Consider the following 17,360-nt stretch of genomic DNA (forward strand, 5'->3'; position numbering starts at 1 on the left):
CTCCTTGAGTCCTATCACCCCGGCAGGAGCTTAGACTTTAACCAAGCGCATCTACTTTCATTCACAAATCTGGGCGGATTAAACAAGCAGTCTGATGAGTGCGCACGAAGGATTTAGTTCTCCAGTCCCGACCCGATTCCAAGACTGCTTGGTCATTGAAAACAGGTATTAAGTACTACATACATATTTAGTTAGGGTGAGGTTCAAACAAGGGCGTGCGTAATTTTGAATCTTTGTTTACTTATTATCATTATTATTAATAGTGATAGAGTTGTTCATTGCAATAATATAGACTCATAATTTTAAAAGAAATACGCCCACTTGCTGCACCTTCTATAGCTGGAAACTATGAATTTCTTATTTATTTTTTTTACATGGTAAATCGGGCGCCCGTCTCTTAATCTCTGAATCCACTTCCATGCAATCTTCCATAAAAGTAAGTTTACAAAAATAAGTAGCTTTTGACGCCAACCCTAACCCGCCTGAGTTATTCTTCTTCTTTCATTTGTTTAACTGTATCCTTTTCACCCACTAAGTGTCGCTGTTGCTATTTTTTTTTTTTTTTTTTTTTGTGCAGTTCAATCCGTGGAAAATGTCCAACAGTTAGAAATTACAGAGGAAATTTAATTCAGATAATAGAAACCTGAAACATAATTTAAACAAATACTAATGATTTGTATATTTTAACCCAAGGAGGATGAGGAATACCCAATAAAATGTAATTCGGATGAATTATTAAGAAAGAACGAAAGAAAAAAAGGAAGAAAGAAAGAAGTTGTATATTATGTATTCTTTAAATTGTATTAAATAATTTTATTTAAAATTCAATATATTTCTACTGTAAGTATTGTACTCTTTGTATTAAACAATGTCACATTCTTTAATACAAAATCTGGAGTATTTCTCAAGGGTTTTTGAGTAATTTTCCCTACAGACATTTAATATTATATTTTTAACATTTCATTTATATTAATTCTTTACTTCAAACCTTAGGGAAGTGTTTCTTTGTGCAACTCATATTTGCACAAACATCTGCAGATACTAACCTATACAACCACGTTTACCTCTGAAGTATTAATGACTATTTCTTGTGCAGGAGCAGTTTATTTCTACATTTACAACCAAAAGACATCTTGTATTTCTTTTGAAAACATTAAGTAATTGAAAATGTGTAAATAATCCTATGAATTAAATAGTATCAGGGACAGATTTCTAAAATAAAACTTCAATTTGTTTATAGATTTTACTTTATATCATCCACTGATGTCAAAAAGCCATACTGTATACTGTGTTCCAACATGAAAACTCACTAACACAGCTCAGATATTTAAAAGGTTTCTCTAGTTTTTTTTCCACCCATGGAAGCCTCCTCTTCTCTAATTAGCCTGTCACGGGGCAGTTTCAGAATTATCCTCTTCACAGGACACCACTGGATGATAAAGAAAGCCCCTCCCCATTTCTTTACTCCCATGTGTTTTTGTTTACATTCATAAGTAAAGATGAGGAAACAGATTTTCGCATATAGTGTGTGTGGAAACTTCCCATCATTTTCTAGTCTTTTATAAAGTTTCCAGATTTTGCCATGTTACAGATTCAGTTTTCTGTTCTGTTTTTTTTTTCTTCCTTTAATCAATTTTCCACTGTGAAAAACAGCCACAAAAACAAGGTTGGTAATGTTGTGTATTTTTCTTAAATGTGAAGGGCAGGAGACTGACTGGCCTATTTTTATTTGTGTTTAGATCTTCAACAAGTAAGTCACAGTGCTTTGGTGATCAGAATGATTACACCATGTCAGACTGAAGTTATTTCTTCAACTTCACACCTTTGCTTTGAGACTTGTCAAGCCCAACTGGGAATAATGGTCAATGTAAAGAGTCTTCTGTGATGTTTTCTATTGCTTGAAACCAGTCATCTTGTGCTGGTTTGGGATTTTGATGCATTGTCGTTCATATTAGGGCCTTAACAGAGCCTTTAATAGAAAAACAAACTCACATTTTCAATATTGTACAGACTTAAATAACATGAAAACAGGGCTGAAGCAAATAAACAGATGCCTGGAAGTGAACTGCAAGTGCTCTGTAAGCACAGATGTTAGGTAAGATTGTTCTAAGCTCACTGACTTAATGCTAATCCAACCTGAAATAATAAAAAATGATTTTTAGATGTTTATTGTATGAAATAGTTTTATTTCCTTGATTCCCGAGTCAAAGTGGTCTAACAAGAGATTTAGCAGATGCTTTAAGTCAAAACTATAAAAATGTAAATGCAATTCAGTAACATGAACTAGGAAGTTAATATTTGTTGCCAGTCTGGACTGTCTGGAAGTTCAAGGTGTTCAATGTTCAGAAATGACATGAAACAACAAGACTGGAGAAAGGATAAAGTTTAAATATTTGGTCAAGAAATTCTTGTGGTGAGAATTGTAAAATATTTGAAAACAAAGAGTTAAACTCTGGTAATAAATGAATGAATTAATAGATTAATAATAATCTGGAAGATTAATTATTAAATGAATTTTATAAATTAAATTTTAGTAATAAATTAAATGTAATAAATTGTATGATTATTATTATTATTATTATAGATCTGGTACATTTCTCAAAAGAATAATTGTTCACATTTTTGAACTGGTACATCCTTCTTACTGTAAGAAATTTAAAGTGAAACATTAAAATAAACCGTGTTATTATGATACTGTTTGTTGTCAGGAAATAACAAGGAGAAATCATCAATCATTCTTTAATGAATGAATATGTTCAATAACAAATAAAAGGTGCTGAATAACACAAACGATTAAAAAATACAAAAATGCTATGCAGATACTTACTGGTGTCTGTTCTTTATTATACAAGTGTCAAAAAAACGGAATGAAAAATGTCTTAGATATGATGTTGCCAAAAGCTATTTTTTGGGATTTTTTGCTGATTTTTGAGGAAAAATAACAAGGTAAATACATTTTTAAAATAATACCAAGCATGCTTATTTTTTGAAAATTTCCTAAGTTCTTTTCTCCCAATAATCTTTTGATAAGGTTTTCCATGTATTGTGTCAGATAGATAAACAAATACATAAATGCATAAGCACTTTTGGTCAGAAAAGATGAAACTTTGCAATAATTGAAACATCGCAAAAACTGCAGTATTTCCTGACAATGGGCTGCACAACAATGCATATTATTATGCAACAGCAACAAAATAAAAAGCACCACAGAGTAACACATTCCTTGGATGTTAGTGTCACCGGCTTCCTGATGAGGCATGGTGGCCATGTGAACGTGATGTTAGATAACAGAAGTTTAGTAAACTAACATGCTATTGGACACATGCTCACATGCAGGTCTATACGTCTGTGTTTTCATCTTATTTTCAGTTTATTTGAGGGGCAACTATTCAGTGCAGTTTCTCACAATGGGCCTAATTGGGAGCCACCAGCATATCTCGAGAACGCCATCCATTCATTATTCAGGGCTGCTGAGGTGAATGCAACTCTGTTGTGTTGGTTTTGGGGAGTTGGGTTCTGGAGTCAGACAAAAACTTTACTCAAATTAACACTATGCAGCCACAAGAAAAACAAATAGAGTTTTGTTTTGTGTATTTTGTTTTATTTCATTTCATTTCTTTAAAACAAGAAAAAAATGGCATAGCAGCTCAGAATGATATCATTAAATTTCTATTCAGTTAGTTTCTTAAACCTTTGTGAGGAAACAGTTCATTAAAATATTCAGTATTTTATTGAACAAAAATGTCCATTGTTCTTGACTTGTTTTTTAGGGGGGGTTTTGCACAATTTTTCCCCCGGCCTACGATGCCAGCCTGACTTGTTGTTTAACATGCATGTCAGAAAAAGCTTGTGTAATCACATTTCATTTTTCTTGGCATGAATGAACAGAAGAGTGCTGGAAAAAAAAAAATTCACTTCTAACCAGCCGTGTAAGCGACATCTCAATTTCAGTTCATTCAAACGTCAGTGAGTGAAACTGAAATCTTAAATGAAATTGAGAGTTAAAGCGATTATTAAGAAGGCACTTGTCAAGGCTTCCTTTCAGAAGCAACATCAGGCCAATTTTACTGGGGTATGTGCCCCACTTCTGTTACACCTGCTAAAATGTCATGATCAAATTTCAAGAAAAAGTTGTGGCTGTTAAACAACATAGTGTCCAAAGATACTCATTTAAAATATGAGAAGAAAGTCTGACTTCTTGTTAGAAAAGTATAACTGGTTAATGAAAGCCTGAAGAACCATGTGCAGAACTGTTGGTTCAGAGGATATCATTTTTCTGTTTCAAGTCATCTAGTATAACATAAATTATTTCTATTTATTAAATGCCTGGAGATTGAGAGAGAGGAATTTTAGAGAGAGTTTTTATTGGATTCTTCAAAATAGACAGTTGGTGTACATGTCATTATTGTGAAGTGGCCCTACTTGATAAAGTTAATGATTTGGAACAAATTCTTTTTGAGTTTCCTTCCTCAAACATGAAATGATCCTTTGTTTGTTTTTTTATCAATTTTGGCAGAACTGGTGTAACTGAGTCGAGTCTGTGGGCTGTCTTGTTCTCACACATTTTTAGCTCTGCCTTTTATAAAGTCTACAGAACTTAGTCCAAAACATGGACTTAGTTCTCATTTATGCTTTCTATCACTGCTAGACCCAGTTGCACCCAAGCTTTAAGAACTTGTGTTTGTGTTGAAATATTTTTTCAATATTACCAGTAACGTTCTTTCCTCACGGTGCTGTCTATGCTGTGACATACAGTCCCTCCTGTAGTAAGTCATCCCACACAGCATAATACTGCCACACCCATACTGTTGGCATATTGTTCTAAACCATATCAGCTTCACTTTTTATCCTCCAAATGTAAAAATTGTTATCATGGTAAACTTTTGAGTTTGAGTTTGAGTTTCATCGGCCTACCAGTCTGTTATCGAACTATAATCTGGCCTTTTAAGTTATTTTCAGAGACATTTTTTTTAGCCCTGTACCAACACTGTCAGTCAGAGTTGTTACAGGACTTCTCTCATTGTGGATAATGACACTCTGCTACCTCCTTCCATTAACATCTTCATAAGGTCTTTTGCTTTCAAATCCACATACATTTGAAATGAATTCAACCCATTTCCTGTTAAAACCGGCTGGGCATTCCCAGGCTGAACTGCTTCTGTATAATTCTCTGAATAGATGAACACGGCACCTTAAGGCATCTGGTAATCATATCTAAGGACGAATCAGAACTATTTTTCCACTGTCCTCTTATTGATATTATGGTTGACTTCTTTTGACTTTCAAATGACATCACAAAAGGAAGCAGCCTTAAGGTACATTGTGAATTAACCATAAGCTTTTACAGCCATTATACATCATCTGTTAGCCTTTACCAAAGTTTCTACAACTCATGTATGTAGATACCGGTCTTTTAAAAAACGATCTATGTATTTTTTATATTCTGGCCTTTAACAGAAAAATATGTTTTGAAAGTCTAACTGACCAAAGGAGGTAAAAAATAAAGTCGTTTCATGCGGTGTATGTAAACATCTATGTTCATACAAAATGGTCGCCTCACATTAAGTGAATTACGGTCTTTCATGCCTGCTGTCAGTGGCACGGACTTCACCTGCTTCAGAACATGTCAACAGCCGGCAAGCATTCCTCTAATTCTCCAAACTTCCTTCCTTCCATCCCTCCCTCCTTCTCTCTCGCTTACAGATGCCTGTCATTCCAGTCCACCTCCGCGTCAAGGGTACATGCTGCACAGGATATTTCGAGCGACATCCAGAGCTGACGCCTATATCGCCTGCCTGGGAAACAGGTAAAACCAGAGGCACCGGAGAACCTGTCCGGTAGCAACCCCACCTCTGAGGCTACAGCACAAGAGGGGATGGGCAACTCCAAAAAGTCACGTTGGTCTGTTGAATGGCTCACTTTGATTTGACCTTTAACCCGATTCATTTCAGAGAGACAGATTTGGAAAAATAGATTTACTTTGGTGGTAACTGTGTCTTGTTAAAATTTCAGCACATAGCCTATATTTTCACCATCCAGAAGGGGGCCCTTTAAATCCTAATCTGATTATTTATTGATAAAGAGAATATCTCCCTGTGGGCATTTGTTTCTCAAGCCAAGGCTTCCAACCTCTGTGACCCCATCCCCTTCATCACCATTCATGAAGCAGCCCAATCACAGCCAGGCTCAGTCAGGACAGGAGGGTGGAGCATGGCACTGAAACAGGGTGTGGTTCTGAAACTGGCAAGGTCTGTAGTAGAGCCATGGGGCTTTAAAATGAGTTGAATGAGCCAAGCTCCACAGTCATCACAGCAGATCAGCCACGTTCACTCACTCCTTTCTGGTTCTCACCGACCGGCATTTGCAGCTACTGTTGGATTTTTTTATTGTCTGTAATTTTTTTTAGAGAAAAAACTTCACCACTGAAGGAGGCAGGAGACTGACACCCACTCACGACTCAGCTCTGTGTGTGCCTGTTGTTTTCACCCGATCCCTCTCACCTCTGATCTGCTGGACCCTCTGGACTGGTCCGGGTCCTCTCTGAACTGCTAAAGACTTGTTTTTAGGTGAGCTACAAAGACAAAATCTAAACTTGTGTATCATTCTCACCATCTCTGTTTTGCTGGTAGAAATGTTTGTGTTTTAATAAATCAGAGCATGATCTTAGTTTTACTTCAACACACTGTCTGTACTTGTGTGTGTAACAGTTTAACAGTTTGTTGAAAGGAACTTGATCTAGATTAAAACATCTCTCAGGCTCCCGCCTTATGCCTCAGTTCGTTGGTAGCCACATGGGGCAAGTCCTTCACCTCACCTGTTTTACCTGCTCTGTCACCTATGACTATTTCATTGTCTTTACAGCAAATGTTTAGATGTGTCACAATCCTTCCTAAAACCTCCCTATATTTTAAAGTAGCAGCTGTAACTGCATAAGAAACTCTTTGTACACATTCTGCTTGTGTATTTGTTTAAAAAGCCACTGTAGTCAGAGTCACTCCAGGGCAGATGGTGAGCCTGAGCAGCTGCCTTCTGTTTGTTCAGTCAATAGGGAAGCAGGCGTATAGATCCATGTTTCCTGACAACCTCAATTTCCCGTTCTTAGGATAGAATCTTCTCTATTTTTGATGTGTTTCTTAGAAATTTGACTGAGCAAAAGGCAAGCCGTCACCATGCTCCGGGAAGCCTTTTCAAGCGTGACAAAACTCCATGGTTACATAATATCCAGAATTGGTAAGTGTGTGCTTTCCTAATTCTGTTTTTAATTGATTCCTACCTCTAAATAGCATCTTCACTTATAGGTGAAAACTTTAAAATCTTTAATACTAAAATGTATTTTTAGTATTAAAGATTTCCCACAAATCTATCTACATTTGCCTGGATGTGGTCAAATGAAAAAGTGACAAGGGCATGTTTGGTTTTTTTCTCCAGATACCAGAGTGAAGGATTACCCTCTGATGCAGAGCCCGTTGCAGATGACCAGCATCCTCCTGGCCTATGTCGTTTTCTCTGTGTACATCGGCCCCCGCATGATGGCCAACCGCAAGCCGTTCGGCCTCAACCGAGCCATGATCATCTACAACCTCAGCATGGTTTTGCTGAATGCCTACATAGTGTATGAGGTAAAAATAAAAATAAAAAATACAGCTGAAAAAGAGAGAGAAGAAAATAATGATCTGCTGTCTCAAATGAAAGGAATCAGTTGGTTAATGACTGTCTGCTGATGTTTTCTTGCAAATTCAGTTCATGATGTCTGGATGGGCCACCACCTTCACATGGAAATGTGATCTTATTGATGTCACCACCAGCCCACAAGCTCTCAGGGTAAGTCAGTACATTGCTGTTGTACTCTTAGCAATGTAAAATCATGGCTAGCCTTAGCTATCCATGAAAGTGTAGAAGAGTACAAAAGTGACAAAAAATTGCTGTTGTACCATGTGACAGTCATATATCTAGGTTACAATGATGAGATTTTTAATATCAGTAGAATTTAATTGAAATTGCTTCTTTTTTTATATATGGACACGTTAAAAAGTGAACTAAAGGACGACGAGCTGTTTTTATTATTTACTGGAGTCTAACAGAGGAATCTAAACAAATTAGGGGGAAAAAATAAATCAGTGTTAAAATTAACATGCACCATGAAGAGTTTAGAAAATGTATAAGACCTAAACTGTGAAGTTTTGGAATAGAAGGTTTGGCTTTATTAGCCCTGAACATCAATAAAAAAGTCGCAATCGTGTTTTTATGAATTTGGTAAAAAATAAAAATAAAAACACAATCAGATCTGCTTGCATTTCTACTACATTTCATACTCTGTATTCCCTAAAAACACACTTAACTAGTATGACAGTATAACCTGAATTAGTCTAGAGGGTCAGATTTATGAGACACTAAGATAAAATGGTTTCCCAGTTTAGAAGCAAGTTATTCCAGACAGAATGAACGAACCCTAAGACTCGGATAATTTTGATTTCAAATTCAAAGCACCTAACGCCTAAAGGAACAAAAGCATTTTCTGTTTTTTTTTTTTGTTCATTTTCATTTAACAACCAAAAAATTGCTAAATCTGGTTTTTATATTGTTCAAAAATACTCATGTGCCAAGTAATATTATGTTTGATTAGCAACATATCACAGGTATTTGACCCAGCAACAACCTTCTTTCCTGCAGATGATCCGAGTCGCTTGGCTGTTTTACTTTTCAAAGTTCGTAGAACTCTTCGACACAGTAAGGACATCCCCTCACCCATTTCCTCTATCTCACTTTTAGCCTGCACAGAAAATTCGTATGTGCAATATAATTTGTGTCTGATGGAGTATACTCCCTTTTTCTTCCCCTAAGGTATTCTTTGTGCTGAGAAAAAAGCAAACCCAGATTACGTTCCTCCACGTCTTCCATCACTCCTTCATGCCCTGGTCTTGGTGGTGGGGTGTTGCGCTGACGCCTGGTGAGTGCTGCAGGCCCAGGACACACATCTTACACACTGACCAGTCGGAAACATTGGCTTCCATTGTTGTACAAGTCAATTCCCAAAAACAATGAAATTCTTTGTGGAAGAACAAAAACGTTTTTCATAAAATTAACCAAGTCAAATGGATGCTTTTCCCTTCCCAAGCTGGAGGAATGGGATCGTTCCATGCTATGGTGAATTCAACGGTCCATGTCATCATGTACACCTACTACGGACTCTCTGCTTCAGGGCCTCGCTTTCAGAAGTATCTGTGGTGGAAGAAGCACATGACAGCCATCCAGCTGGTATGTTTTAGCTTTACACAGCTTAATTAATTCAACTGAGCTCGATGCATGTCGTACGTTCAGCCCATTTTTGACACGTGTTTCCCTCTTTGCTTTCCAGACCCAGTTTATTCTGATCTCTATTCACATTAGCCAGTATTACTTCATGGAGAAGTGCGACTATCAGATGCCACTGTGGATCCATCTGATCTGGATGTACGGGATCTTCTTCTTCCTCCTCTTCTCCAACTTCTGGGTGCAGGCTTACATAAAGGGCAACCGTCTTCCAGTTGCAGACCACAAGCCGAGCCAGAACGGCTCCACCAACGGACACATTGTGATGAATGGCAAACCCCATACAAATGGGCATGCTCACCCCTATGAAAATGGAAATATAGTCATGGGGAAAGTGAAGAAAATTTAAATGACTCTGGGGGGGAGAGGAGGCATAGACCGTTTGTAGATATTAGCACCTCAAATATGCCACATATCTATATTTAGTAGCATATTTGAGTACAAGAGTTCAATATGCTACCTCTATACTATGTAATTTGTATATAGTCTAATTTTATTAAATGTTTACCCCTGTGGGATATGATTGGCAGACTGTTTATGCCACTGATCTCTGAATGCAACACCTTGTAAGTTGTTGCAGAAGCTGTTTACTGTGATGAACACTGAATAGGAAATTGGTGCTCATTTTGTCACTGATAGTATTCTTTAACTCAGGCTTGACCTGGAGCACTGTTTGGCTAACGTGGCCTTTTGTTGCTTCGGAGTATGGCAATGTTTCCACTAAACACATGTAAATATTACTATGACCTTTATGCAAAAGTGTTTCATTGTAAATGTCATATATTTAGTTTTTTCTCCTTTTTTTATTTATCTTTTGAAATAAAACAATAATTAGATAAAGGCCTGTTTCATTTAGAAAGCAGTGGTTATGTGCACTCAGTGAGCAACAGACCACATCTCTTTTTTATGAAGAACTATGAAAATATTATACTGTATATTACAGTATTGATGCTTTTTTTTTTTGCCTTTTAATACTGACACATACATTGTTATACATGTCCTTCCATAGACTTTTTTGAGACCGTGTATTGATCGATCTCTTGGCACACAGGGCATGACATCAAGTCTTTTTAGGCTTTAATGATTAGTGCAAACAGCTGTAAAAATAAACCTACTGATGTTTGTGTTTATTTTTGTTTTCATTGCAGCTGTTACTGTCATAAAAATACAAAGTTCTACATCTAACCTTTTGACTTAAATGAAAATAAAATATCCAAAAAGTGGGAAAAAGTCTGTTTCTATCCTTGAGGCTCAAACTTTACCCAGTGTATTATTGTTTAACCTATATCTCACAGACGTAATTATTTTTCCAGAATATTTTCCAAATCACATAAAATCAGCAAAGATTCTATCTATAATCAAAATACGGCTAAACATAAAACATACAGACCTGTCTTGTTTTGAAATTAAAATCTAAATGAAAACTGGTGAGTGACAAAATGATTTAAAACAAAATTCAAACCATTACATAGGCTGTACTGCAGCTCCACATTAGAGTAATGTGTTTGACAAACACACACATTATGAAAAGATTTCTAAACAAAAACAAATGTATATTTCTGAGACAAAACTATTTTAAGCATTTAGTATAGTAATTTAAGCATAAGAATTTCCAGGGGAAAACGAAATAACTCTTGCAGTTTTGGAATCCTAGAAACCTCACTAATCATAACTGCTTAAATGTGATTTCATAACAAAACCTTTAAACTACAGTATGACACACATTTTCTCTTTTTGGAAAAATTAAGTCTTTTAAACTGGATGAAAAACTGGCCAGATGTATATCGAGCACACTGCAAATCTTATCAATGAATAAATTCTTGAAGCCGGAAGTCTTGAGTGTCTACACTTAATTTGAAATTAATAAAAGAAGGGAAATAACACTCACTGAAAGGGGCTTTAGTACTACATGACTAATTTTACTCTTTCATTTGTATCAACTCAAACATTTTCTACCAAGACGTTTAAACTTTTCAGCTTTGAGTAGTGAGTCAAAACAACTTCAGTAAGATAAGTACACGCCACAGAATCTTATGTTGACAAAAGTTAGTGTTCGTGATCGGTCAAAACCTTCCACATAAGTGACAACCTGACAAGAAAAGAAGAAAGCAGATATAAAATCAACTCATTCCATTATATATATTAATTTATCTCAAAGTGGAGACATGCAGCATCAACAGACTCCAAAGAAAAATATTTTGAAGGCAGAAGCTGTATGTGGTTATAACGGAAGTCACTGGGACCAAAATGGGACAGAGAGTGTTAAGTGTACAGAAATTATCTTTTGTTCTACATACCTTACAATCAAAGGAAGAAATGTAAACAAAAAATAGAGTAAGGGGTTCTGGAAGGATTTTATAGAATTAACTTATTCTGATAGATATTGAGATTCAATAAAAGTAGTAAACATTAGTTGTGTTTCTAGAACACAACTAGCCTTTTGATCGGCTTGAACTCTTAAGCCACTGGCTCTGATGTTGCTATCCAGACGAGATTGTGCTCTCCACACTAGTTTTATTGGAAGTATCTTCCTGCTAAAGAAGATTTTATTAAAACTGATACATTAAAAGTTTGTCTTCAAATACACCATTTTAATTTTGTGGAAAACTGCAGACTTTAAATAAAATATTTCTTTATTGAAGTTTAAGTTTCTGTCCTGGTGTGCTCCATGAAATAATTCGTTATCCTGCACAGCAAGTTGAAATTAAACCAATTACTTTTGCAATTACTGCAAAGTTAGCTCAATCCACTGCATCTCTGAAGATGGTCATTTTTTTAATTGGAAAGAAATATGTCATTGTGAACTGAAATACAAGAGATAGTAAATTAGAGTTTTGATTAGGTAAACGGATATAAATTGATGCCTAAATTTTCCAGTCCGTTTCCCATTTTATTGTCCTGTTCCAACAAGTTTGAATTGTCATCATAGTATCAGTTTCCTATAAATGCCACATTCATTTATATCAAAATTTGTTAAATATTAACCTAATGGACATTGTTGAGTCAATGTGTACCACATGTTAAGTCATTGTCAATATAATGTAAACTAATTTTATTCTAAAATGAGTAAATGTTAAAATATCCCCAGTCTAAACCTTCAAACACTTACTTTCAGTGGTCTACCTCAGAATCTCACATAGATATATAGAGCCATCTAGAGGCAGTTTATAAGGCCAAAAGTTACATAGACATCAACTGAAAGAAAATAGATTAATATGCCCTTTGATGGCGCCAGGGACTTTAGGTCCCAGTTTCTTCCCTTCGGTTTAAAAAGAATATGCAACCTCCATAAACTTCAAAAACACCATCAGATGCATTTGGAGTGTTTAAGAAATTAGTCTAATCTCAAAGTATCTCACTTCAGCAAAAACTCCACTTACATTTTAAACACATGGGGACAAAATAAAAGATTCAGTTCCCTTTCCTTGTGCTCACTTAAGATGAATATGGGTCCTCAGATTTATACAAACAGATGGCAATATGCAATTTATTAAACCCAAGTCAAGATCATAAGCACAGTCAGAAGTGAATCCAGAAAAATATGCATTATACAACATTTGATAAATATGGTTCATTAAAATCTTAGTTCAGCAATTACAAGGCACATGCCAATAAAACTCAAGTAAAAGCTAAACAATTCCCTTCTCCCACACACTTTATCAATTCATTGAACTACGCATAGTAAACACCTATAAAGCCCCCAATAACAGCAACTGGGTGGAAAGCTTTATTTCAGTTTAAACAATTGCATACACATTTGTATAATCAAAAATATCTATGATATAAAAGAAAAAAACAAGGGATGTTATCTGATGGACTGATGAATGACACTGCTAGCTGAACTGAATAGCCTCTCCTTAGCCTTCTTCTTTACAGGATCCATTTCGAAGGACTTCCACAAACGAATAGTTTCATCTCCAGCAACAGTTGCTACAGTTGTGTTGTCTGGGCTCAAAACCAAACTGAGAACTCTGCCGTCATGGCCTAAAAAAAAAAAAAAAAAAAAAAAAAAAAAAAAAAAGTTATGCAAGAAGATTGTGAGCAAATTTCTTCATGGTCAGTCAACATTTCTTTCAAATACTGCTCCAATAGAAAGTGCCAGAAATGCTCCTTGGATAATATGATCACAAGTGTACAACTCAAAGTATCAGCAAATTTGTATAGAAACAGTCATGTCCCTTTTCAAATGAAGCATGTTGCAGTAAGTTGCTTAGGCTTCAAGAGCTCCAGACCAGATTGCTTTTATTAAATGCCAAGATGGAAATTAAGAGAATACCAAAACCGCAGCACCCATTATAAATGGACTAACTGGGATCGAGTACAATTTTAGAGTTTATGTATTTAGGGTTGTCCACCTGTTGTCAGACACAAGGAAAGTCAAATTTCCCACTTACCATTAAGTTCTGAAACCTTGGAGAGTGAGGGATACTTCCAAATGACAACATTGTGATGGGCAAAGCCATGTGCAGAGACCAATTCTTTGTAGTTGGGTGCAAACACAAGTGACGAGACCTGCATTTTAGGAAACAGATAGTACACTTAGGAAAAGCACAATTTAAACAGCACAATGAAGTCAGAGTTTAGAGTCTCAATTACCTGCGACTGAGTGTCAAGAGAACTGACACAAGAGCCTGAGTTGACATTCCAGATGCGAATGTGGCGGTCACTGGTGCCGCCACCAGAGGCAAGAATATTCGACTGCCATGGGCACCAGGCCAAAGCCTTTAACGGAAATGCATGACATTACTTTAGTAAAGAAGTCAACAGCTCAAGACATGAGAACCAGAGCAACAACATGATGGTGTTAGACCTGAGTGAAGTTGGCCCCCCCACCTTCTTCAAATTAGACAAAATTGGTGTCAATCAACTCGGCTACGTTTGTGCAGCAAAGATTTTTGTTTGTGCTGCTTCGGTTTTGAAGATATTAAGGAAAGGGTAAAGGTCAAAAGGTCAACCAGCCCCCCCACCTTCTTCAAATCAGACGAAATGGGTGTCAATCAACTCGGCTACATTTGTGCTGGTTTGTGCAGAAAAGATTTTCATTTGTGCAGCTATCATTTTAAAGATATTAAGAGGGCTGGTTGACCTTTGATGACCTCTAAAACATTTCTTAATATCTTCAAAACCGAAGCAGCACAAACAAAAATCTTTTCTGCACAAACCAGCACAAACGTAGCCGAGTTGATTGACACCCATTTCGTCTGATTTGAAGAAGGTGGGGGGTTGGTTGACCTTTGATGACCTCTAAAAACATTTCTTTATATCTTTAAAATGATAGCGGCACAAACGAAAATTTTTGCTGCACAAACCAGCACAAACGTAGCCGAGTTGATTGACACCAATTTTGTCTAATTTGAAGAAGGTGGGGGGGCCAACTTCACTCAGGTTGCTGTTAGACAAGTGCTGCTTTGATTTAGCCTCTCTAAAACTTTAAGACTGCAATGGAAGAACATGAATTAAAAGAGCTCTCTTTCCACTCTTCCGTTTGGGTCATGTGATGGCTAAAAGTTCAGTGTCTACCACCGGAGATGTGGATTGTACAGCTCCAGAGCAATATGGAGCTATACAGCTCTTGAAAAATGTAGCAATTATGCAATATCATGTCAACATAAAATTTTGATACATGACAAAATCTTAGAGTCTAAGGGATAATAATTCTACAAGGTGCTACTTGTATGAAAGTTACATACCAGTTATGTTTGAAGAATGCTTAGAGTATACTGTGCAGAGAAGAGCCTCACCTTGACAGCTCCCTGATGTTCACTCAAGCGACGGATTAACTGTCCCTCACTATTGGAACTTCCCTCCTGCACGCGGGGCCATAAACACACCAAGTTGTCATTGCCGCCACTAGCCAAGTATCGCCCATCAGGTGACCACTTGAGGCCACACACTTCTTGTGAATGACCAGCAAGTGTAGAGATGAGGTGGTCCGCCACCCTCACATCATGGTGGTGAATGTGCCCTGACCTGGAGCCACTGAGAGAAGACAGAAAAAATATACAGAAGGAAGTAGAGTTACTTCAGGTACTTTTCTAGATAATTGGCCAATTTAAGTTTGCTCAAGTGTCAGAGCAACTATACCTGGAAAGAATATAATCATTCCAACTCAGAGAACTAACTCTCGCTGTGTGGCTAGTCATGCTGCGCAGGCGTTTCTGATTTTCAACATCCCACAACTGAAAAGAAAAATGCATACATTGATCCACGTACCGACAAGCACGTTGCTTAGAATGCACATCCATGGCAACCCTTACCTGAACTTTGCAATCACTGGTTCCAACAGCCAGGTAGCTTCCCTCTTTAGTCCAGGACAGCGAGCAGATATAGTCCTCCTCACGCTCCATCTTCACAAGTAGAGTGATGTCTCCTTGTGAGGCATCCCAGAGGTACACACTATTGTCAAGTGCCACAGCAAGGACATTTCGACTGCTCCAGTCAAGCAGATTTAAATCTGGAACAGAGAGGGGGAGACTAACATATGCCAGACATAAAAGGATGATTTATGTTTTGTGGAAAGATGCAATAGGCATTCTTACAGAAATCATTTCGAAGACCTGGAGCATCTAAGATTTTGTCAGGAGTAGAAGATATGTATCTGGTCTTTTTGAGAGAGGCGGGTGTTGAAACTTGACTGTAGAGGACTTTCAAGTTGTTTTGATAGCCTTAATAAAAAATAAAAATAGAAATGAACCCAAGTAAAATTTAATTGCTTTAAAAATCCAGGCTTGCATCCAATTACCTTCTGGTGCATTCAGTGGCTTCCCTCCTAGATGCAGGATCTTTGCATCTTCAATGTTGTATCCGTTCAGTGTCACCGACCAGGCTTTCTGGCTTTCCTATAAATACGGAAAGACGTGAACAATTAAATCCTAGACTCCACATCAAGTTTTAAAAGGACGTCTGTCAGACTACTTACTATTGACAAAGCAGGGTTTGCATCAGCTGGTTCATTCTCTTTTGTAAGCAGGAAATTTGCCACGTCCATCTGTTTATTATTTCTTGTAGGTATGAAGCGATCGCCTCCCATCTTTGATGGGGTTTTCTTGTTTTTACCTGAGGAAATTACACACACGTTTACAAACGCCCTCTCATTGGCACTTTTTTTTTTAAACTCTGTACAAAAATAAAAACAATGCTTCAATTACCTGGTGTTTTGTTTGGAGTTTTAGATGAACTTAGCGAAACATTAGCAGATTTTCCAGGCGACAAGGTGTTCAGGCTGGACGTGTTGGATGAGCTGGCCTTTCTCTGCCACCTCGCCATGGGACCATTTGTAATCGGCATGTCGAGCTTCAGGATGCAGTGGACGTCGTTCTCAAATCCAAACTGCGCCATTTCAGTCAGGTTCCTGACTGAAACCAAATTCCTGAGCGTGAACCCCCCCCCAAAAAAAATGTCGATTTTATGTATATTAGTAACCAGATCTTCGTTTTACATTTGATACTTGGCGATTCCATGCTAATGCTAGCCAACAATTTCAAGGCTGGATCAGCTTTATTCAAGAGGACACTTGAACAAAGAAACAAATATTTATCCCCCCCCCTCCCAATACTACCAGGTTAAATCCAGTTTTGATACATTTGTGGACACACATAAAAATACAAAAGGAATTTAACGTAATTAGCCTGTTCAAAACAAACATGTCCAAACAGAATCACCGTATGATCGAGAACACAAAGAAAACGTATCCATGATCGGATTTATAGATTAAAAACAAACATACAAACTGTGCTTGCAGAAAAATGAGGATCTGTCGCTTCGCCTCGTCTCCGTCTGAAATTTGAATTTCGTGCAAAAGACGCCACACGTTTTAAATCCCACGCCGCGCTTCTGTGATTGGCTCATTCAAGACGCTGCCGTTAATATGTGGCCGTTGCCACGGTATCGACAACAAATGCGGAGTTCTGATTGGTAGTTGCTGTTTCCTGCGACGCTGACGTCTACAAAACAAACCAAAACTCTTGAACTCTATCGCCACCTATTGTTTGCTTTTTATTTATTTCTCTTGATTAGATCAGGGGTGTCAAACTCCAGTCCTCCAGGGTCAC

The 17,360-nt window shown here is 37.2% G+C and overlaps 2 protein-coding genes across 2 annotated transcripts; one reads left to right on the forward strand and one right to left on the reverse strand.

The window, feature by feature from the left end:
- The first annotated feature begins 79 nt into the window (after positions 1-79).
- LOC102219711 (elongation of very long chain fatty acids protein 1) lies at positions 80-9,832 on the forward strand. Its single transcript, XM_014472515.2, has 10 exons — positions 80-165; positions 5,704-5,806; positions 6,407-6,566; positions 7,138-7,230; positions 7,429-7,619; positions 7,741-7,821; positions 8,671-8,727; positions 8,842-8,947; positions 9,116-9,255; positions 9,356-9,832. Exons 4-10 carry the CDS (start codon positions 7,170-7,172, stop codon positions 9,656-9,658), a joined length of 939 nt encoding a protein of 312 aa, XP_014328001.1. The 5' UTR covers positions 80-165; positions 5,704-5,806; positions 6,407-6,566; positions 7,138-7,169; the 3' UTR covers positions 9,659-9,832.
- Positions 9,833-12,782: 2,950 nt separating this feature from the next.
- cdc20 (cell division cycle 20) lies at positions 12,783-17,127 on the reverse strand. Its single transcript, XM_005796002.3, has 11 exons — positions 17,036-17,127; positions 16,458-16,678; positions 16,229-16,365; positions 16,052-16,148; positions 15,849-15,974; positions 15,567-15,763; positions 15,394-15,488; positions 15,051-15,288; positions 13,906-14,031; positions 13,704-13,821; positions 12,783-13,293 (listed from the first exon to the last, which is right to left on the reverse strand). The coding sequence occupies exons 2-11, from the start codon at positions 16,645-16,647 to the stop codon at positions 13,115-13,117; spliced, it is 1,503 nt and encodes a 500-aa protein (XP_005796059.1). The 5' UTR covers positions 16,648-16,678; positions 17,036-17,127; the 3' UTR covers positions 12,783-13,114.
- Between the last annotated feature and the right edge of the window lie 233 nt (positions 17,128-17,360).

Source organism: Xiphophorus maculatus, chromosome 6, assembly GCF_002775205.1.
Source record: "Xiphophorus maculatus strain JP 163 A chromosome 6, X_maculatus-5.0-male, whole genome shotgun sequence".
NCBI classification, from domain to species: domain Eukaryota; kingdom Metazoa; phylum Chordata; class Actinopteri; order Cyprinodontiformes; family Poeciliidae; genus Xiphophorus; species Xiphophorus maculatus.